General features: G+C 45.3%; 1 protein-coding gene across 1 annotated transcript in view; it reads left to right on the plus strand.

Moving 5' to 3' along the window:
- Window positions 1–23,905, plus strand: part of Alk (ALK receptor tyrosine kinase) — a 698,959-nt gene that overhangs the window by 592,203 nt on the left and 82,851 nt on the right. The window contains exon 9 of the mRNA XM_034514490.2: window positions 6,361–6,530. Within this exon, the coding sequence (XP_034370381.1) occupies window positions 6,361–6,530 (170 nt within the window). The remainder of the gene's footprint in view (window positions 1–6,360; window positions 6,531–23,905) is intronic.

Consider the following 23,905-nt stretch of genomic DNA (forward strand, 5'->3'; position numbering starts at 1 on the left):
ATGCATAGCAAACTCGGGTCACATCCTAGACATAAAATTGCAGTAATTACCTCTGGAGGAGGAAAGGGCCATGAGAGAAATAATAGCATTAGGCCTAGCCACAATGCTGCGCCTGCTTTACATACAGGACTTTAATTAATAAAATGACAAACAGTGGTACCACATAATTGGAAAGTCTATCAGGCCCCACCGAGAGGCAGGGAAAAAAAGGCCCTGTGAAAGGGCCAGCTGGAGCCAGGAGATTATAATTGCTGGTGGCATGCTCCTGTGGTGTCTCTCATCACTTGTCTCACATGCTGTCTGCATGCAAAAGAGTTTATTAATCAGAAGCCTGCCATTTATAACCTATATATCTATTAGGAAACATCCAGAAGAATTAAAAAATATATTGTTATAGACTTAAACTGTTATTTTTTTAAATAAATGAATATCCATGTAAGATTCTGCATACCTGTGAAAATACATACCCATATGCCGCTAATTGCCACAGGGACAATGGTAATACATGGCTTAAAATCCACTCTCTCCCTAATTCCTCCACTCTGAGAGTCTAAAGATAAAATCTTGTTAAAATAGTGATTCTGATTCAGCTGAGCCTGGTTGGGATAGGAGGCCCTGTGTTTGTAGAAAGTTCCCAGGGGATGCCAACACTGTTGGTCTGCGGACCACGATGCTGAAGCAAGAATCTAGAACCTCTTCAGTAAGTCCCTAAAGCTTTAAGGATCACCACAACATATGACATGCACATACAGTGTTGTGTGGTAGAGAGAACGCACAGAGGCAGTGTCAAGTCCCCATCTGTAGCACTTGAGTTTCGTGTCTATGGGTGTCTGACGTCACCTCTCCTCACCCCAAACTTTTCTTCTGAAAAATGAGTACATAATAGCCAAGCTTACACTGCTGTGACAAATTGCCTGAGGAAAACAGTGGCAAGGACAAAGGACTCTTTCGGGCTTAGAATGTCAGTGGTTTCAGTGTATGATCAGCTGGCTCCATTGCATGTAGGGTCCATGGCAAGATGAAGACAGCATGGAGCAAGGGCAGGGCAGGGGACAGCTGCTCACCCCATGGCAGCCAGAAAGCAAAGAGGACAAACAGGAAGGGCCTAGGACAAGATGTTTCCTTCAAGGCATGGCCCCAGTGACCTACTTTCTCTAAGCAGGTCCTGCCTCTTGCTTCCTATCATCCCCACAACGATGCTATTTTAAACGAATAACCGATTCATTAAGTCAAAGCTCATATTAAATCACCCCCAAAGATTATGTCTATTAACTGAGAACCAAGCCTTCAACGCAGGTGCCTTCTGGGGAGGAGGCGACTCCTATTTAAGCCATAATAGGCTATAACAGGTTAGAAAATGACTCTGTATCCTATAGGCCACCCAGACAGAAACGGGTATTAAGATTGTATTCTAAGATTAAATTCCCATGCCATGGGCACTGGAAACTTGCTGTCAGGACCAAGCCAGGGACACTTGGCATAGAGAATCTACATTGAGTGACATGCACGGGGCTCCTTAGAGCTGGATAAGGGGAATGAAATCCTTAGGAAGAACTTGAGCCCACACTCGGCTTTAGGAGCCATAGTGGATTTAGCCACAGGCAACTAAATGGAGTTCTCAGTAGGCTTGGCATAGGTCCTCCAGTTCTTAGCATTAAGAAGTTAACAGGCAGAGATAATAACTCAGTTGGTAAAATATTTGCCTTACCTGCATGAGGACCTGATCCTTAGAATTCCTGTTTAATAACAGGCCTGGTATGGTGTCCTACACTTCTAATCCCCTCCATAAAAGGTGGAGACAGTTTGGCTCAGTGGTTGACAGCACTGACTGCTCTTTCAGAGGTCCTGAGTTCAATTCCCAGCAACCACATGGTGCCTCACAAGCATCTGTAATGGGATTCGATGCCCTCTTCTGGTGTGTCTGAAGACAGCTACTGTATATTCATATACATAAAATAAATAAATAATTCAGAAAAATAAAAGAGGCAGAGACAGATAGGGATCCCCGTGGGTTGCTGGCTAGCCAATCCAGCCTACTTTGTAAGTTTCTGACTACTGATAGACTCTGTTTCAAAATAAAAACAAAACCCTTGATGGACCGAACCTACTGAAAACACTACAGGGTGTCCTCTAGCTCCGCATGCACCCTGTCCCGTGTGTGCATGTGCACCTATACACACAAACGCACATGCACACGTGCATAAAAATAAACTTGCTGACACCCTTAGTCTGCAGGTCCAAGAGGAGAGAATCCTGGCTCCTGCTCAACCTCCATGCTGGGAACTCTCACTGCCTAAACTGTCCTCAGTCTCATCTAGGAACGTCATGTGGCAACTTGTGAAGGCCTCTGCTGAGGGCTATGGCCTCCCCCTATAGGAGAGTCGCCTCCCTCTGCTCTAGTAACTGTGGACACATTTAAAACTTGTTCTTAGTGATTGAGATTTGCTTCTAATTCCAAGTTCAAGATGAAAATGGACCCCTCACTGAGAGAGCCAGGCTTCTTCCTACACTAAAGTCCCTCTTTCACAGTGGTCTCAGCCCGGCTGCCATTCAGAATCACTTGACGGGACTTTAAAGCCTACTGCTGCCCACAACCTTCTAAGACTTCTTACAAGCAAATCTCTGCAGTAGAACCCAGACAGTGGCAGTTTGGACAGATGTTCCTAGTTTGCAGCCCAGGTTGAAAAACCACTGACTTCATATGCCATCCGTTCATGGTATCACATTCGCTGTCTCACCCAGTCTCCAGAGTCTCCATAACAACCTTTTGAAGTTAGGCCGAGAAGGGCCAACTATGATCACAACAATGGGACTCAGAGGAGGTGAGCCAGCTCGGAGCACAGACACTTAGTTCATCCATAGTCTCCAAGCCAGGAAACCAAACTGGCTTGAAGAGCCCCCTGAGAGAGTGTACTGATGCAAGGGTCGGTTGCTCCCACTGCATTCTGGGAAGGTAGTAAATGAGTCATAGGAACACCACAGCAGAGCCCCAGAGGATGCTTTCTACTCCGTGTCTCCCTGCAGACTCTGATTCTGTCTGTAGCCAGCCGGAAGTTCTGCCCTTCTAACGTGTTCCCTCCCAGGCTAACATTGCAAGGCCTGGTGTGAGGATCAGACTCTGGAAGGAAAAACAATGACGGGCTCAGAGGCAGAATCTGGAGATCATGGGTGGAACAACTGCACTTAAGAAGCAGACCTAAGAGACAGGTGGTGGTGGTACACATCCTTAACCCTGGTACTCAGGAGCCAGAGGCAGGTGGATCTCCGAGTTCGAGGCCAGCCTGGTGTACAAAGTGAGTTCCATACAGCCAGGACTACACAGAGAAGCCCTGTATCTGGAGGAAACACATCTCCCTACTGACTCAGGGGTCATGGGCTAATGGCCCAAACACATTTACTAGTTGTCTACTGACTGACTGCCTGTGTTCAGTCTTACTCCAAGATCTCTTTATTTCCAAAAAGCAGACGCTACTGAAGTATATGCCTTAGGTTTCATATTGACTCTTATGTGTGTTTTATGTTAGTAACGTAAGTGGTACCATTATAATTTCAAAGTAAGATTTGTCTCATGGTTTCTTTCCTGGCTGTTTACCCATCACTCTTAACAGTTAGGACAAATGGGTTTGGCGACTAAAGTCTTAGTAATGTCAAGGATCTTACATTGTCCTGTATGTCTTAGATAGACTATTGGGTGGCCCTACAGCACACCCAAAGTCAGTTAAATTGTTTAAATTTTAACTTGCAAGTTATATCCCAATATGAGGGCAGGGACGTATTGGATGGGATGAGCTATAAAGGAGTAATACATAGTAAATATTTAGGAATGTGTAGATGACCATATCAGAGCCTGAAAGCAAGAGGGAGCCTTATACACCTCCAGGGGTGGGTGTGGGGGCTAAGAATGCTTTAAACGCCTCACCCCCAGTCTTCTCTCTAGTTTCCTTTCTAATTCCTCTATCCCCTCTAGCTCCTCCCCCTCCCTCTCCCTCTCCAACCCTGATTTGACTAAAATATTGCCAGATTATCTTGTATATCTATCTCTGTCACACACGTGATTCAGCCTGAGTGCTCCATCAGTATTCACTGACTAGAAAGCAAGCTGATTTCCTTAGATCATAGAGGACCATACTATGGCTACCTTGACTTTTTCTGATGAAGAATAAGAACCCATTGAAAGCTGTTGAGCCGAGTCAGAGATGACAGCAGAATGTGGCAGAGTTCACAAGAGGTTTCAGAAGGGAGAGAGAGAGGAAGGGGTGCTTTAGGAGCCATGGATGTACTTCAAAGAATCAGTTCTAAAGGCAATATGAGACTTCTGTTGTTAGATTAATGAAGAAGTGAAGATAGAAGCCCGTTGGAAAAACATTGAAGAATGAATGGGGATGTAGCTCAGTGGTACTGTGCTTGCCTAGTATGTACAAGGCTTCAGGCTCCATTCCTAACATAAAAGAGAATAAAGAAGAGGTATCATTTACCTTCTTGTTACTAGATATGTGAACATCTAAGTAGAGGAATAGACACAGGTTGTAAGCCAGAAGAGCCACAAGAATCAAATAGAAGGCATTTATTTTTCCTGAAATGGGAGGGATCTGATCTTCTCTGTGGACAGAAGAGCTGTAGGCATAGAGATTGGAGGTGGTAGGGCTAAAAGGGAGATCAATTGAAAGGGCAGGAGCTAGAAGGAGATGGGACAGGAAGCCATAGAATGGAGAAAATGAAGGACACATCTTCCTCTAGGACAGAAGCAAATGATAAGTAAGCAGGCATTGAGGCCGGGAAGGGGAGGTAAGAATGACAGAGGTTGTGCCTGGTGTAGCAGAAGTTTCTCAGGAGAGTGGAAATCATATCACTGCATCAGGAGTGTCTGAGGGAGAGTTCTAACTACTCAATGTGATGTGTGCCCAAAAGTCAACTATTGGACATGCACAGAAAACAAGTACCAACAACCAAGGGCACTGAGGAACAACAGCTCGACTTTACAAGTTCAAATCCCACTGTGTTCTGGATCATGCTGAGGGAGAGCATATGTCAGGCACTGTCCCAGGCAGGACACTTCTTGCCATAGACTATTGGAAAGTATTATCTATAGTATAACATAGGTCAGGTTAGTATTACCTAAGGTAGGGTTGGATTCTCTAATTGATGGCATCCAGACATCAATTAAACTGAATAAGATCAGAAAAAAACATTGATAGATTACTTCAGCTACAATGGGAGGTTTCAATGGAGGTGAGTGTTTGTTCCCCTAGATAGATACATGTGACTGGAAGTCAGACTCACCAGCTCAGGACCCAGGGTCCAGGCATGGCTTGGTTAGAGATGGGGTTTATAAGTAGGGCAGTGTGAATTGTCAGGCTACTGTGGCTGGTAGTGCCTTCCTCGTCAATCAAATTGTAAGCCAGCTATTAGTCAGGGGTTGGGAGATGAAGGCTGAGCATGGTAGAGAAATAGCTCTTCAAACCATGAGAGTCGAAAAACCATGGCTGACGAGAACTCGTGTGTTCAGGATTCACTTTGTTTGCCCGTCTTTCTCCAGGAGCCTTTTTCATTCTGACTCTGAGCAGCAGCATTCTTTTAAATTTTAGATTTTCTCTATCAAACACAACGTCTATTATCTCAAACCTCAGTCTGTAGACTGCACTGCCTCTGAACATGACTACATTTAAACTTTCTTAGAAAGATGATTAGCTGCAATTCCCTTTCAAATGTCTAGGAATGGTGCCATAGAAACGCACAACACAACAAAAACATACGCTTTCAACTTCCTTTTGGCAAAGCAGCATCCTCATTTGGAAAGATAACTATAATAGGAGATCCTGATATATAGGTGTGTGTGTGTGTGTGTGTGTGTGTGATATTTTTGCCTATCAAATCACAAAGTCTTCCATTAGCTAACATGTGATCTGACACTGTTCAAATAACACCTGTAATTATTAGAAGGAATATAAAAAATCCATTATTCCTTAATCAGAAGAAATTGAATGGATAAAAATCACCTGTATTATGTCACTTAGTGAGTTGAGACCATGAACAAAAACCTTTTGTGCTTAAGGAAGCTTGCCTAAATAACCCTACTGGTCCACTGCAGAGGTAGAGAATCATGTGAAATTTGGGGTGATATCATCAACCTAAATAAGGCTTCAGAATTGCTCACTAGTGGTCCCTGCCCAGATCCTTGAACTTCAATGAAATTCCTTTGACAGCAGTTAGCAAGATCAGGCCATCGGCATCCTGTTGCCCTTGCTGGATCAACTCAGGTGAGTTTCCAGCAAAGTCCTTTAAGCTTCAGCCAGGGCTCCAGGGGTACTTAAGGTTTCTGTTCTACAATAACATTTTAACGGATACGTCTCTCCCTTGCAGCTCCGGATGTCCTGGCTCATCCGTGGGGTTTTGAGAGGAAACGTTTCTTTGGTGCTGGTGGAGAACAAAACTGGAAAGGAGCAGAGCCGAACAATCTGGCATGTTGCCACCAATGAAGGTTTAAGCCTGTGGCAGTGGACAGTGTTGTCGCTTCTTGATGTGACTGACAGGTGGGTTACTATTTCTTCCCCCACCGCTTGCTTTGTTTTACCCTACAAGGCACAGTGCTGACCTAGGAAGGTCTCACAATCCCCATGCCTTTTATCTAAGATATTTTATTGGTTATTTTTCTCATTGCTAAGTACCTGACAACCTAAGGCATCTTAGGGTTTTACTGCTGTGAACAGACACCATGACCAAGGCAAATCTTATAAAGGACAACATTTCATTGGGGCTGACTTACAGGCCAGTATCATCAAGGTGGAGGAGGCAGCATCCAGGCAGGCATGGTGCAGGCAGAGCTGAGAGTTCTACATTTTCATCTGAAGGCTCCTAGTGGAAGACTGGCTTCCAGGCAGCTAGAATGAGGGTCTTAAAGCCCATGCCCACAGGGCCACTCTTACTTCAACAGGAGCACACCTTCTAATAGTGCCACTCCCTGAGCCGAGCATATATGCATCATCACAGAAGGGTTTATTTTGCATCATAGTTTGAGGGTTTAAGCCATCATAGCAGGGACAACAGGATGACAAGAGCACGAGGCAGCTGGTTACATCGCATCGGAGATGGGTAATCAGAGAGTGATAAAGGCTGCTGCTCAGCTGGCTTGTTCCTTTGACTTCAGTCTGAGACTCTGCCCATTGAATGGTACTGCCCCCATTGAATAGTAATGCTTGAATTTAGACTGGGGCTTCCCACCTCAGTTAACCCAATCTAAAATCCTTTTCACCGGCAAGCCCAGAGGTCTGTCTCCTAGGCAATTCTAGACCCTGTCAAGTCGGCAGTCAATATTAACCATCACAACCATGTACACACAGAGACCTGCACATCTCCTGCCAATTGCCAAGAGCTTGAGATTCTTCAAGGGATGGTGTGCTAATGAACACACATCCCCTGCAGTCCTCACGTGACCTGATTAGCTTCCTTCAGGATCTGTCTGTGGAGAGAGCCGAAAATGAGGCACTCGAGCTACTACCAGACGATGCTTGGGCTTCGAATCTCTATGGCATTTTCCCTCACTTGATGGGTGCTGTCCTACTTCCCCACTTGCTATTCCCTCTTCCCTCGTTAACAGCAAAACCTCAGTGGGTGAGGAAGCTCCATCACTATTCTCTATAATTCTTTTAAAGATGAGAAGCTAAAAAAAATCAAAGGAGCAAAACAAACTGGTCTGGGAGACCAGACTGGAACCCAGAGGCTAGCACTCTATTGATTCAGCTCCAGAGGCAGGTTGACATAGGGAGATGCCGGTCTCCTCACCAATCAGAGAAGAGCTTCTGCCAGGGACCCTGGTTCTTATCAGACTTTACTACCAAATAACCTCTGTGACCTTGGACAAGAGCCTTGACTCCTTTGAGCCTCAGTCCTTCCCACTCCCAAATGGGATACGGTTAGATTACAAGATCTCCAGCTCCACGTGGCATTGGATCGGAGCAGAAGCCCGTGGAGTTCAGCTGCCACTTGTCTCCCTAGGATGGCACTACCCTGCCACCTGCAGTCAGCCTGAAGCAAGCAATGCTTGAGTGAAAATGGCCTGAAACAGCAGCAGTTCTGTGGCACTCTGCTGTGCTACACTGAATGTCCCACAGGTGGTGCAGACATAGCCTATAGCAAACGGCAGGGCAACATCATATCTGCAGAGTAGACTGGAAGGGAAAAGAATCTGCTATTGGCTAAGCATCAAACTCTACCATCCAGTGCAGGCTTTACAGTAGTCTTACAAAAGATAACGAAATTGCCATTCTGGTGAACTGAACCCACCTTTGAAATATGAGGACCAAAGGCTCGAAGCAGAGCAAAGAGTGATTCCTGTTGTTATGAGGCTTCATAAGTGTGGAGCTGGGCTTTGAATTCTGTTCTCAACCTTAAAATATGCTGTTCCTTGGAACTTCTAATGGGAACTCTCCTGTCACAGGGAAGAAGGCCCCTCCTAACTCTGAACAGCAGCCATCCACTCCTTCAGATGTATGTGGCTTGATGATCAGAGCCCATAGATGTCCCCAGGCTCAATGACCCTGGAACAAATGTGTTTAATTAAAGTGGAGGAAGGGGAAAGTGTGGGTGCCACCTCCATGGGCTGGTCTTTTATCCTTTGGGACTGTGATGGTCACACACAGGGATTGGAACCTTGCTGGTGATGCTGGAGCCATCCCTCCTAGGAGATGTAAAACTAATTCAGATGAATCAAAGTGTTGTGTTGTGTTGTTACCCCCTCTCTCTTCAGCCCAGCAAGTTCTCTCTTTCATAGCCACTCCAGGGGATTTAAAGCAAGTAAGATGTTGACTCTGTTGGCTCCCTTCCATGGGAGATTCATTTGAAGGAGACTTTGTTCCCAGCCTTCTTCTTCCCCCTCCGATGGTTGTTTAGCAGAGTGGTATGTCCAATATTGATACTGAGGCCAAGGCGTCCATTTGAGGATTCAGTGAAGATTCACACCAAAGACAAGTGGGTTCACAATGCATTCAGTGAAGATTCACACCAAAGACAAGTGGGTTCACAATGCATTGTGACCTAATTCACGCATAATTACAGGGAGAAGAAAGTGTCTCCATTCATTAAAAAAGAAGGCTGCCAACCACCAACTTGTTCCTAAAGCTAGAGACAGTATGGGAGGTATGCAGACTGGAGGCATGAGATGAGGAACCACGGGTGAACTGTGAAAACGTCTCACAGCTTCACTTGCTAAAATCAAACTAGACTGTAGCATCGATGGGGATAGAGCTGACAGAAGTGCTGCCCCGTGAGCACGGGCTTTCAAATGGGGCAGGTGGTCATGAGTTTAGTTAGAGGTGTGACCTCATCCCATTTATTTAAACTCTCTGGGCCTCATCATCCCATCCTGTAAGCAGTACAACTTCACCAGATTGTTATGGGAATAAATAATACGATCATCAAAAGAATCTATACATAACGGGGTGTCAGTAAGTTTTCAGCATCTTTTATTCTAGCCTCTAAGTGGCTTCATAAGTAATTTATTGAACAAACAGTGCAAATCCAGCCACTGATATTTCATGCTCTGTAAAATGAAGACATGCAGTTGTCTCTTTGGTTTGGGGAAGAAGTGTTTGGTGAACGGCTCGGTCCACACTAGATGCTTAATCACTAAAATCTGCTAATAAGGAATATAATTTAAAATGAGAGTTGCTCCACCCCCTCACTCACACAATGCCTCAGAGGAGGCTGGCATGGTCATCTTAGAAATGATAACCAGTCATGGGAACCTCAAAGGTGAGGTTCTTGTGACTGTAAGTTGTAAACATTCTGTTCGCTTCTACTCATTGATGGAGGGGCAAGAAGCACCTTCTGACTTCCTCCCAGGAGAGAGAGCCGCCGTAGCTGCCTGGATTACCACAAAGGGAAACAGGGGAAGGGAAAAAGAAGGAAAGGAAGAAACCAATTAGGGAGAGAGGAAAAGATGACCTAAGGACAGAGGCAAACCATTTCCCTTCTCCCAGCCCTTGTGGTAAATGTTGACAGTCTATGCCCTCAGCCTTCATCCCACAAGGCTCCCTTAGGCAGAACCCTAGTCTCAGCATCTTCCTCTTTATCAGTGCCCCATCATCGACCTGGAAGCCATTGGGAACGTATTCTCTATGTTTCCTTATATCATCTCTGCTCCCCCAGGGTCTCCAACCTCTACACATCAGGAAGTATTCTTATCAAAGATCCTATCAAAGATAAAATTCCCATAGCCCCTGGACAGCCCATGAGCAATTCTTTTAAACATAAATCTATTCATCCCCCTGGCTTCCTGTGGCTTTTAGGGTACTTCCTATGTTCTTCAACAAGACCTTCATTTAAGGTTATGTGTGACATGTCCAGCCTCAGCTTCATTCTCTCATACCATTCATTCTCCCCCTCGGCCCAGACCCCTCTCACTCAATGCTAAAATCCCTTACTTCCAGGCTTTGCATCTTCAAGTCTCTGCACATTAATACTCTTCCTTAGCCATCCACACCTGTAAATAACACTCCTTGTTCACCTTTTAAAGAAGTCTTCCCTCAGTGCTGGGCTATCTGTGTGTCCACAATGTGTCCTTGTGTCTCTTTAGGCAACCCTGTGCTTTTTTTTTTTCTCATTTTTAATGATTTTTTTAAATATTGGAATTGGTACACAAGGCAGAGATTATGTCCCTACCTTACATGTCACTTATTTCTGAACCTAGTACCATGCCTAACACCAAAAACTCAATAAATCTATGTTGCCAGAATATGTATTGAGAAAAATTGACTATAGCTCAAAACTGCAGCTGAATGAACTGAGAATTCGCCATTGGAATCCTTCCAGTACCTCTCTTCTGTTCAACCTGTGTCTAGCAAAACAGACAAAACTGCTTTATAATAAACACAACCACAAAGTGTTCTATATTTCAAAGCAGCACCTGTGTCTTGTCAGAAGAACCAAAACAGCATTTGTTACCCTTGTGACAGGGAGTCCCTCTTTGGGGACTTGCCTGGTGCCTGTGCTTCCTTTGTGTGTGGTCACTGTCCTGTCAAAACCACTTTCTAAGAAAGACTTTGATCTTAATCGTGTGCCCCAGTGCCTGGGAGTTAGGAACTAGAGCCGAGAGTGGAGACCAAAGAACTGTAGTCGGATTGCTCCCACACCACAACAGTAGCTCAGTGACTATGCCATGTACCCATCAAAGGCTGGCAGCCGAAGCTGTGCATCCATGAATGGTGTCTCTTCTGTCCATTCACAAATATGTGAAGTGATAGAAGTAACATAATCATCTGTCATCATTATGAAATTACCATAACTCTACAACCAGACTGCAAAGACTAACAAGGAAAAAGAATCCCCAGAGCAGTGCCTGGCATGTCTTGAACAGTGGCAACATCCCTAGAATACAGATACGCGTTCTCATGGTAATTTTGAAGGAAAGCACCAACTCAAACGTGTTTGAAAGCTGCATCATAGTTGGACATCTATCTTGGGTAAATATGGCTCCTTTCTTATTTCTGTCCCCCACCTCTTCTCTCTCCTCTAGTGTGGATGCTAATATTTCTTCTGGAATTAATTTTACCTTTCTTCAAAAACAAGTTCTCTCCCCTTATTGTAATCACCATTCTCTTCCAGGGATATATTCCTGGGTTTCCCCTTCATTATCATCTCACTTACTAAACAGAGTGTTTCCCACTGCCCTAAGCTCTGACATGCTTACAGGGTAGAGGCTGCTGCATTGAGCTTTTTACGAGAGAGATCTGGAGATACCATGGATCAAATCATGTCCCACAAATCACTGCAATTGTACAGTCAAATAGAAAGCATGCAACTTATCACACCTGTGCAAGCTCCATTCCCCAACACTGTCATTAGGAAGGCTTTTAGCTGTATGCTGTATACATAGTCTAACAAGAAAAAATGTTCCCTCTGGAGATATTTAGTTTTCCTGTTCCCTTTTGCATTCTTTGTCCTAAACGGCAAGTGAGATGTCTTGCAAATGCATCTTCCAAATGAGCTCAGTTAAACTGAGAGTTATGCCCTCATGCATTCATACCAGAAATGCCATAAACACTTTTGCTCCCCTGTTCAACTTTTGGCTATCATCCACGGCATCCTTACTTTACCCAGGAAGACTATGGATAGCAATATTCTCCCTTCATGTAGCTTCTTTCTGCCCTCAGAAAAGATTTAGCATTTTCTTCATTGTTGTCTGTGTAGAGAAGTATAGACTCCAAACACTACAAACCATCCTGGGTTCATGAGTCTAGACATCCCCCCACCCCCAGAAATGTTATGTTTAACTCGTATTTTTCATAAATTGCATCACAGCTTCTTGGTACAGCCATGGATGGGATGAATTTCAAATGCTGGTCAGAGCTAACATGTGTTGACCGCTCACCGCTGGCCAATCACTGTAACAAGTACTTGGATGCATTATCTGCTTCCATCCTTTGAAGAGCCCCTTGGGATAGAAACTATAATTAACTCCCTTTATATATGAGAAATATGAGTGCTAAAGAGGTTAAATGATTTTCCCTTAACCCTTAGGCCACTCTGCTTTCTAGGCCTTGCCTGAGGAAATACAGTGCAATGCTTGGCCAGAGGCAGGAACCTGGGTACTTGTGACTGACAAAAGATTTTGGTTCTAGGTTATTTTTAGACCATATTTCTTACACATTTCAAGCTAGTTGTTTAGGTTTTTTTCTTTGTTTCATAACCCCCTGAAGCCCATAATATTTTTTTTTATTTTTTAAAGTGTAGCTGCTGGAGAGGTGACTCAGTGTGTAAAGTGTTTGTATGCAAGCATGAAGACGTGAGCTTGATTTCTCAGAACCGAGGTTTAAAACCCAAAAGCCAAGCTAGGCTTGGTGGCACACACTTTTAATCCTAGCTCTTGGTTGGCAGAGGCAGGTGGATCTCTGTGAGTTCAAGTTCAATTTGATTTGCATAGTGAGTTCCGTTCCAGGACAGCTAGCATTACACAATTACCCTGTTCAAACAAAAACAAACAAACTGATCACAGCACTGGAGGCAGAAACAGGAAAATTCCCAGCTCATGCTGGCTAGCCACTCTGGCCAAAATCAGAAGAATCCAGGTCAGAGGCCTTATTTCATAGTGTGTAAAATGGCTGAGAAAGACATCAAGATCAACATCTAGTTTCAACTCATATGCACACACATGTACATAGGCACTCACACCAACATGTGCGCGCACTCACACACACACAAAAGCACACACAAACCTTAGGTAAGCTGTGTTACAGATTGTCATAATAATTAGTGCAATAGAAACTAAAAATAATCCCTCTTCTTGGTGTCATGGGGTGCACTGTCTGTCTTCTTAATCCTGAGCACTACCTCCTGATAAAGACACTTCCCATCCAGGCTCCTTTGCCTGTCTTTTTTACCTCACATCTCCAACGGGGACAGAATCCCAAAAGAGAATGGCTTCCCCCTCCCCGTGTCTTTTTGCAGGCCATCAATCTAGCATGCCTTTGGCTGTCCCTACACCATATGCTTCCACTCCAAAACCAAGCAGAGATTCTGACAGGGATATCTAATTATAAATATTTGAATGTACCACAGCTAACAAAGGCATAAGAACTAAAGACGTGTAGCTGTCTGTTTCATGACTCTCCGTCCTGATAGCTGGGAATGAATTTCATCGCCAGGAGGACACTGAGGAAACCTAGCCCTAAAACTGTACACCAGGTTGGACAGAGACCTCCCCAGTCAGCAGGGGAACACAGCAGAGGGACTAGCTCTGTGTCTTCTCTCCCACCTGCCCTCCCCTTCCCTCACTCCAGCAAATAGGCATGCAGAATAGGAGAAGGAGATGTCGCCATTCAAAGCCACACAAGCCAGCACTGGCTGCCCTCTACTGGGCAGGCTACTGTGACTGAATCCGAAGTTCTTGCATCTCTCACTGTTTACCCATAACCACCGTGCAGCTCTGCACAGGGGCTCTACGCCATCCCAGCGCAAGGTGCCCACTCAGGTCTACACACTGGGCCACCAGGATCCACTTTTCAGATGAGAAGACTGAAGTCTAAGGGCCCACGGGTCCTACTTCCATCTCTTTCTTAGCCAGACATTATCCTGTGAAGCTTTTCAGGATGAAATGGTACCAGCCTTCATCATCACCCAAGCACCATGTATTTATTATCCAACCAGTGTTTGCTACCTGTCTACTGCTGGGTGATGGGCTCCCACAGATATTCTGGAACAGCTGAGTTTTCAAGGGAAGTGATCTCATAGGTCCTGGCCAGGAAAGCAGGTTGCTGCATGACAGAGCCTGGGTGATGGAGGAGGGAATCTGAGAATCCAGAGAAGCATGGGGTCTAATAAAACTCCAACTGTTCTTCCCAGCATGCATCTTTTTTTCCCAACATGGACCTTTCTTCCCAACATGCATTTCTCTGTGTACTCTATAGAGTCTCTTCTCTGCCAACCATGCCACAATGAGGATTTCTCAAAAAATAAAAAAATACCTGTGATCCAGTGAGATTAAATAATGACCCAGAGGCATACACATTAAGGAAGAAAAAGTCAGGGGTCTCTTTTAGTCAGAAGATAGCCAGGGAGGCAGCCTAGAGAATCCCACGGACTCCAGAGGAGAAGCAAGAGAGGGTTCTCTCACATGTGTCTCCTGAGATGAGTCTATGCATGCAAGAAACACAAGTGGTAAACAGGAAGGGCTCAGTTCTCCCAAGAGCGGGTCAGTGCTGCAATAGCTGCAGCTTTGGGCACACTGTTGACAACCTCAGCCTGAGTCAGTACCCTGAACCTGGACAAAACAATGGACAAATTATGCCACTAAGCCTAACAAGTGTTCCACCAAAGGGTCTCAGATCCATCACGCACGCGCACACGCACACGCACGCCTTCATTCTCGAAGCCAACAAGGAATGTGGGATGAAGCTCTGGCTTCATGGGCTGGCTTTAAGGTGAGGATATTGTCAAGAAGAGTCCCTTTTCTTCTACCTTTGTTCTGTGCCCATGTACTTGGGCCTTTGTACCCTAATTATCAAAATATGGGCCTTCAAGCTCTGATTTTATCCAAGAGAAGCCATGAAACAGTCTGTGCAGAGACACTGCTAGGAAGCAAAGGAGTTTTGTAACTCAGAATCAGACTTCTTTCAAATGCCTGCTATTCCGAGTCAAGAAGTGACTTCTAGAATCTCAAGGATCATAGGCAGCACTGTTATCTTACAGGAAAAGCTGCTATTATAGAACCATGTTATAGAGTCTCTGTCTAAACCACCTGGAAGCCCTATAGAGCAGTTGTCAGCCATGAGGGTGTCAGCCAACACCTGAAGGGCTGAGTCACTCAAGAAGGACTGAGAAAAAACACTGGCCTGACAGAGCAAGCCAAATGTGGCCTGGGTGGAACCAGGCAGCCACACAGATCATCCAGACAAGGATGTAGATCTGTAGTCAGCAGACAGGCAAACATCTAAGGACACATGGAGAGACCAGGCTTCCATACTGAGTCCAGAGCCTCGGGTAGAGTACACAGTCATGAGAACAATCATATTAGACTATTCTCCCTCAATGTAACCTGACTGGCTCACCAGGACGCTCCTGGTCCTAGAATGTAGCAAAGTGTATATCTAGGTAAAGGTTGCAGCTAATGGAGAAGAGTTCTGTGGTCTCCTGCAGCCAGCAAAGGACAGAGTCTATCCATCACCATGAGCAAGTTAGTCACCAGCCCACCAATGCCAAGTGTACTGAACAAATCCTGAGTGCGCTAGCAATGCTGCTGCCTGTGTACTGGGATAGCAGCACCTGAAGTAACAGTGAACCTTCAGTTCCCACAGCTCTATAGGAATGTAATCCATTTCTTTCTCATATAAAATCAAACATGGGTGGACCTGGTGATTTCGGGAAGCTACACCCCTTCCACTCTGTGGCTTAGGCCTGTACTCCTGCCTTGGAATCCTTTGCATTTGGCTAGCCAGTGGAAGGAGAGCATAGAGAGAGGCATTTGAAGATTTTTTTTTTTTATGTGTGATTACTTCTCACTTTCTATTGGCTAGAATTCAGACTTCAAGGATGCTGGGAAATGCAGTCTAGCTGTGTGCCCACATAAGAGAGAAGTGCATTAAAAATGAGAGGGAGGGGGAGGGGAAGGAGGAAGAGGAGGAAGACAAGGAAGAGGAAGAGGAAGGGGCAGAGTAATGGAAAGAAGAGGAGGAGGGGAAGAAGAGGAGGAAGAGGGATGGAGAGAAGAGGAGGAAGAAGGAAGAAGAAGCAGCCAGGAAACACAGCTCTCTTCTGTGGGCATCTGTCAGAGTCACTTGAAAGTACAACTCCCTCATTAGCTGCTCTGGGCACTGGTACCCGGCATCTCCATAATCTTCATAATTCAAAGCTGAAATCAATTCCAGGATCTATTCTGAAGTGTGAATGTTTCATTCCCAAAATTTTATGATGCAGCAAATTCTTACTTTCTGGCAGAAATCATCCCAGAATTTCACCAAACTTTCTCTTTTCTAAAAACAAAAAATAAGCAGGAAGCGAGTACTTTGAAGGCTTAAGACTGCCAAAAAAGCTTCAGCCCACAAATCTGACTGAATGTTACTGTGAGCCAGAAAACTCTTTCCCCAGCTGCCACTAAGAAAATCTATGTATCCCACCCATAGAGAGACACTTGGAGAAGACCACATCTTAGGCTTGGAATGCTATCTTCAAGAAGTTCCCCCAAATGACTTTGATATGTAACTGTGTTTGGAAGACATTGACATTAAAATGACAGATTCAAGTCTCTTGTAAGCAAGATTGGGAACCCAGAAGTATCTGAAGAGGTATTACTGACTGTCAGATTGTCAGCAATGGCATATTAAGCTCCGTCTATGCATAGAACCAGCTTCTTGCTAAGTGACAGGATCTGAATAGCATTGAGAACGCATGAATTCAGGGGCAGCCTAACCCACTAGCATTGTACAGGCTCCCAAGATCTCCCATCATCCAAGCAGTCAGGACAACTTGAGTGAGGAAAGCGAGCTAATAACCAGGCCTCAAAAAATATTCAGATCTTAGAGAAATGAGACTCACGGCCATTCATTCTAGAGACAGTGTCAGGGGAAGCAAAGGCCTAAAGACAGGGATTTTTCTGTTGTTTCTGGGTTGTGTCAGGGGATTGTGGGTAGCCATCTTAAGCAAGGAGGGAATATAGCATGAGGCCAGGTGCTTTGGGCTGTGATTTTAAGTAACAGGACCAGGGAGACCATTGGGTTCACTGGAGCCTTGAGTCTGGTGGAGGCTCTTGGGAAAACCAAATGTGAAATGATTAGAACCCAAAAGTGAAACTCAGAAAAAGGAAGTCTGGGAGACATTGCAGCAGAGGCCTCAGCTTCTGCTGCCTTCCAAAAGTTGTTCAGGGGCAGCTTAGGAGCTGCTCTCTGAGAAGGCAGAAGATATGGCTGGAGGCTCAGCATCCTGTGAGTACCCGGGCACTGATATATACAAATCAAACACTCGTAACTCTGGAAAGATCTGGCCCTGTTTCCTCTCTCAGAAAATATCTCGGATCATTGGAGCAAGGAGTAGATTAGTAATTCTGAGGCTTTAAATCCCGTTTCTAATGCTGATTTACTGTGACATTTGGGACAAGCTGTTGCTTTGGATTGCTGTTTCCACAGAGCACTGAGACAGATCAGGCCTGTGTGCCTGACTTAAGAGGCAGTTGTTCAAAATGGCACTACGTGAACCCCCTTTAAATAGCGGGTGTTCGGATCTGCTCAAGATTTTTTTAGTAACATCCATAGTTCAGTTTACAAGTCAACAGGTGTGTGTGTGTGTGTGTGTGTGTGTGTGTGTGTGTGTGTGTGTGTGTTTCATAGCCCTTAATGCCTGTGAAAATGAAGTCCTATGTTCTCAACCCTTCTTCCTCTAGGCATAAAGTCTGGAATGTAAGGGATAATTGAGCCTCTAATATTTGGAGCAAAGCAAAATCCAACTAAACATATTTTGTCCTCCGGGAGGAGCCTCATTGACATAACTTCTATCCCCACTTCCAAGCAAATGATTGACACATCTTCATTTCCACATGAGTCCTGGACCCACATTTGCCAGCTGCCTGATTGGCATTTCATGACATCACAGTGTAACTCCCACTTGCACTTCTCTCCATAGCTCTGCTGCCACTCTCCTAGACGTCCAATTCTCAAAAGTCTTCCTTGGGTTTTCTCTCACCAGTCACAACCAGCATGTCTCCTGGCTTGAATAGACCTTAGCTGTAAAGAGGTCAGAAGTCCCAGAGCCATTGAATAATGTGGATTACACAATAGCCAAACTCCTAGGACAAGGCCGATGTTCTATGCTCCTGGCTGCAGTAGGCACAAGTGTCTGATATATCACATGGGCACAGATGACCTTTGCTCCAAGGCAAAGGATGATATGTATAATTTGTCACACTGTCCAAGGAAGTGCAGATTTATCATTAAAATAGAATATGAAATAGAAACAATGAAGTGCAAGCTCTTATCCTAGAGAAAGGCAGTGTGCAGATGCTAAGACAGCATCTACTCAGTCCTTGTGCTTTGCCCAGGGTCCCACCAAGTCTGGAGCCCTGACTTACTCTACAACAGTATTTTGAGATTCAGTGCCCCCAAGCAAAGAAGACTTCTGGTTCATCTCCATAGAGATGTTCTTCTCAGGGAAGAAGGTTCCATCCTTTTCCTGGGTCCTTTCATTGTTGGAAAGCTGCTGTATCTGGTACCATCTCTGCCTTCCAAGACACACATCAACAGAGACAGAAGCAGAGAAGTCCTCGTGGGGACTCTCTGCAGGTCCTGAGATATGGAAGTAGGCAGCCCAGTCTTTAAGAAGGATGGATTTGGTACCTTCTACAGCCTCAGTTGTTGTTCTAAAGGGCTTGTTGAGCATGGAGTGTCCATGACACTAGATGAGATTCAGGGGGTTGGGTGGTTCTGCAACAGTGGCAGAAAACATGGCCTGGGAAATGAGAGGCCTGCTTTTCCCTAGTGGGTAACTGGCCAAGGCAAATGATGCTCCCAAGAGATCTCAGACATTCTTCATATCCTTTAGTGGACTCTTACATGCCTGCCTCTGTGTGTGAGTGAGACGGAGCCGGTGTATGTGTAAGTGGGTACGGGTATTCTCATTTTCTTTCTCTTTTTCTCCTCCTCTTTCTTCTTCCCTTTCCCCTCTTCTTCTCTATCTCCATCTCTCTCCCCTTAACTCTCTTTTACACTCTCTTCCCACCCAGTACTTAGCCCATTCAAGCCTGTGGATCAAACATTATTGTCTATCGCTGCCTCCTTTGCTGAGCCAGAGCTTCATAAAGCAAAGTCCTCTTTCCTTCGCTCTCTTCTTTATACCTGCTCCCTATGCCAGCATACGACAGGTATGACACAAATCGAAGGACTGGGAGAGCAAAGAAGGAACTTACTGAAGATTGTCTTCTGCCTGTCTGACATCTCTGGTTTTTCCTTCCTAAGAACCCTTCAGTGTCATTTCATAAAAAAAAAAAAAAATAAGCACAGAAAGCCAATGCTCAGGGTTGGGGAAAGATGGCTCAGTGGATAAGAACAGTTTCTATGCTCCCATAAGGACCTGAGTTTGGGTCTCTAGTACCCATGCAAAGCACTGGACTTGCTAGTACGTACCTATAACCCAGCACAAGGGAAGACAGATGAGTCCAAAGAATCGCTGGAGCTTGGTAGACTCCAACCTAACTCCAGGTTCAGCAAGAGACTCTTTCTCATGGGAGAGTGGTAGAGCAGGATGCCCAATGTCTTCCTCTGGCCTCCACATGCACACACAGAAATACACATGCCACACAAAAGAAAAATTAATGAAAGAGAAAACCAGTGACTGGAAGCCTTGACCTGTGGGTGTAGAAGGGTTTCTATAATTCTCCATGCAGTTTATCTGAAGATTTGTTGCCTTCTTTCCAGAAGGCTCCCTCACCACAACTAGCCTGGTTGTACAAGAGAGAACTCTCTGACCCTTGGCAGCCCTAGAAACTGTATATTGACTTCTCTCTTGGTATTGTGCCCAGAGGAGAAACCAAGTCTTGAGGTAGTAAATTACCTCAGAGAGTTGGGCTTGCGGATACAGAAACATTCCCAATTTAGCCTGACCTTCCACATAGCATATTCGAAGTCACCAAGAGTCACAGCATATGAATACATGCCCAGCCATTGCCTAGTCAGATCCAACCAGGGTGGGTCCTGGGAATCCAAAGCTGCGCCCCCACCCCCCAGCCCAGCCCCTTCTCTGCAGCCGGTAACTGAAGTCAATTATGCAGATAATGGCATGGATGTGGCAGGGCTTTCTCATCACAGACATTATTCTAATAGAAATGCATGCCGCGACCCCAGCCTTGCGACAGTCCATTTCAGAAGACTTTTACTGAACAAATCAACTGCACAATAAGAAATGGGAGAGAGTGATTTTCTCTCGGCAGCATCTGCCAGTTCTATCCTAAGCAGCCAGGATCCAGACAAGCCCCAGCTGGGAAAATGGACCCCCTCCCCCTCTTTTTTTGGATCCTACTAAATGGTCAGGGACGGAATCTGATCCGCAGTGCCCATCCATCAAGTGCTTCTTACACCACCCGGCATTCCTTCTCTCTCTCACCAAAGCCTTGTTATTCCCTCAGTCCACATTCAGACGCACACCTTTTTGTCAGCTACTTAGAATCATTAAGTGAACTTAATTAGGTTTGTCAATCCCCGAGGCTGGGAGGATTGCAAAAAAGGCCTCATATTCACTGCCCATTAACAGTCTGTTGCCTGAATGAGACGGTGCGTTTTCCGAGCTGTGCGTGAGCAGCATCTACATGTCCTCTGCAAAGATCTGCTCGGTGAGTACAGGAAGCGCCCACTTCTAGAGCTGCCTCCTGGAAACCTGGCCTGGCCCGTGGCCCAAATGATCACCTCCCAGAATCCTCCTGGGCTAATTTTCAACAGGCTGTCTATAAAGCTTGCACAAGATGGAAAGCATTCTTATGCAAAAGCAGGCTTGAGCCAAGACCTCTAGCCAAGTGTGGTTTAGACAAGAAAAAAAAAAGTGAGACCAGCATCAACTTCTACAAATCAAATATCTACTTTGGAGAAACAGAGAGAACCAAGCAGATCTGACAGTTACCACACAGCCAAAGAGAAGAGAGGCCCACCTGCAAGGCTTCTGGGTAGCAGGAGGATCCCCCAAATGTTTACGCTACCTTTTCCTTAACCAGATCTCCCACTTGGAAACGGAAGGCTCTTCTAGCCATGAAGACACTGCTCCCCTCCCCATTCAGAGTAAAAGTGTTGGGTTTGGGCCACAGGGGTAACCTATGTGATTATCAGTCTGTTGAATTAGCAATAATATGAATATGAATATGAATATGAATAATATGAATAGAACGTTCTACCTGTACTTGAGTATGTGTAGGACGCAAGGCTTGAGGCCGCAGCTCTCTTTGAGGAATGGCCTGGTGTCTGTAGCTTTGGGAAAGTGACTATAAAAGAGTAATTAGGCCAGAAGGACTCAGAGCCAGGAGGAAGTCTTGTCTGTCTCCAGTAGGGAGGGGTTTCCAGAGCCTCTGCTCTTTGGTTCTGCTAGAGACACATAACCAGGCAGCATCCAAAGCAGAGAAGCCTAGATCACAGCTGCCCTGGTCTTCGCTTCATCTCTCGGCCAGTTCCCTCACAGAAACTGAACTCCCAGAATTAGCCCTGGTGTACCATGCCCCATCACCTGCTGCTCCAGACCCCATTCCCACATTGCCTCCACTCCACCTCTATCCTGCTGATACCTGTCACCTCTGTCTGACCCTCATCTACACTTGTCCTGCCTGTCCCCTTACCTGAGTCTCTGTCCCCAGAGTGAACTGAGGCAGCCTCACGTGTGTTCATAGCACCATCTGATTGAGGCTTTCCTGCCTGTCCCGAGTGCCCCGGACACAAAATCTAGGCAGCTCCCAGTGTCAGTTCAGTGCTTTAAAGCAGAAGCTTCCATTGCCGTCAATTCACAGAACACCTTACAGAGTCTTGTACTTAGAAAGTATTGCATCCCCAGCTTACATCACTCTATCTGTGCTAAGAGACCTGGTAGCTGGCTGCTAGAGAACTCTGCAGCAACATCTCAGTCATGAAGAATGAAAGCAGGAAAACCAGAGCAAACGAGGTGACTGCAGGTTTCCAGTGGGGCCTATGGAGGGAACGGTGGAGAGCTTGTCCCTCCCCCTGCTCTATAGGCACACAGTCATTCATTCCCTTGTACCTGATGTCCTCCAAGAAGGTGTGCTGATGATGCAGCTTAGCACCGAAACGAACATGTGGCCAGAAAGAACTGAGCCATCCCTTCTAAGTGGTGACCAGGGTTACATGCTCAGTCATAATGGGAGCTTCCACCCAGTGGCGATTCTCAGTGCTGGCAAGTTCCGGCCTTGTCTCATCAGAACGGGACATGGTCACCTACAAAGCTCACACTAAAGAAAAGCACGATCAAGTTACAAAAAGTAATTGCCTTAAAAGAGTCTCATAAGGTTGTAAATACGCTCGTGCTTCTGGGTTGGGCCGTGGCTGCATGTGGCCTGGGTTGAACATATGGTGAAGTTTCACTCCCTTGCTGAGCTGAAGTCCAGAGGAACAAAAGGCCTTTCCCTCACACTTCTTCCTGTGTGTCTCTTCTACTCTGCCTTCTGCCTCTCCTCCTCCTCCTTGTCCAGCACCTACCCTGGCCCTGGCCAACAATTTTGTCAGCCTACGTGTTCTCTCTCTCTCTCTCTCTCTCTCTCTCTCTCTCTCTCTCTCTCTCTCTCTCTCTCTCTCTGTGTGTGTGTGTGTGTGTGTGTACATAAGTACATAGATAGATAGATGATAGATAGATAGACAGACAGACAGATAGATCTACCTTTCTCTCCTGTGTGTCTATGTCTCATCCCTCTCTCCCTCTTTCTCTATCTCTCCCCTTCCCTCCTTATTTCCCAACAGCTTTAGCAAGCTATAATTTACATGCCATAACATTTACCCATTTTTAAGTGTTCAAGTCAACGACTTTCAGCAAGTTTCTAGAATTCTACAAAAAATACTACAACACAGTTTAGAACATTTCCATCACCCCAAAATGAGGCTTCATGCTAATTAGCAGTCAATATTGTTCCACTGCTAGCCCCAGGCAAGCACTAATCTGCTCTCTGTCTCTACAAATCTGCCTATTCTAGATGATTCCTATACAGAGAATCACTCAATATGAGGTCTTTAACTTACTGTCTGCCTTCTTTAACTTTGCATAATGCTTTTGAGAGGCATCTATTTTACAGCAAGTCTCCTGGTCCATTCTTTTTTATTATAGATTAACATCCTGATGTGTGGCTATATAACTGCATGTGCCGTATCCATTCAATGATTGACAGCCATGGATTCCCTCTCTTATTATTTCAATATCCACACCAGAAGCTGCACACTATTCTTTAGGTCATTCTGGATCGACTTTCTGAAATCTGGAGAAAGAGTCTATAGGGCTCTCGGGACACAGTCACTTTATCCCGGGGGGGGGGGGGGTTGACTGATGACAGCCTTCCAGGGGGGAGATTTCCCAAGAAAACAAACCAGGAAACAAATGAGTCCAAGGCATCTTTCTGTTTGTCTCAGTCTAAAGCTTTCTCTGACCGTAGTCAGAGGACCTGGCCTCTAAGCCATGAAAAAGCTGGAAAGAAACATAATCTCAGTGAGTTACTAGCCATACTTTATGACCCACTGTGGTTTGATTATAAGCTCTTCTGGGGGAAACAGTCGATCATCTAGTATTTAACAACCAGTTGGAAAATAGTAACTGATACTGGACAAGACTCGGGTACCTCTGTTGTGCAAGAAATTAACCCTTGAGTTGCTGGCTAAAGGAACAGAACCACAGAAAAAGTCCAGTTCCTTGAAGCAACAGAGACACTGAGGGGTTCTCTCCAGCCATTGGTATCATACAA

This window comes from Arvicanthis niloticus, chromosome 11, assembly GCF_011762505.2.
Source record: "Arvicanthis niloticus isolate mArvNil1 chromosome 11, mArvNil1.pat.X, whole genome shotgun sequence".
Classification (NCBI taxonomy): domain Eukaryota; kingdom Metazoa; phylum Chordata; class Mammalia; order Rodentia; family Muridae; genus Arvicanthis; species Arvicanthis niloticus.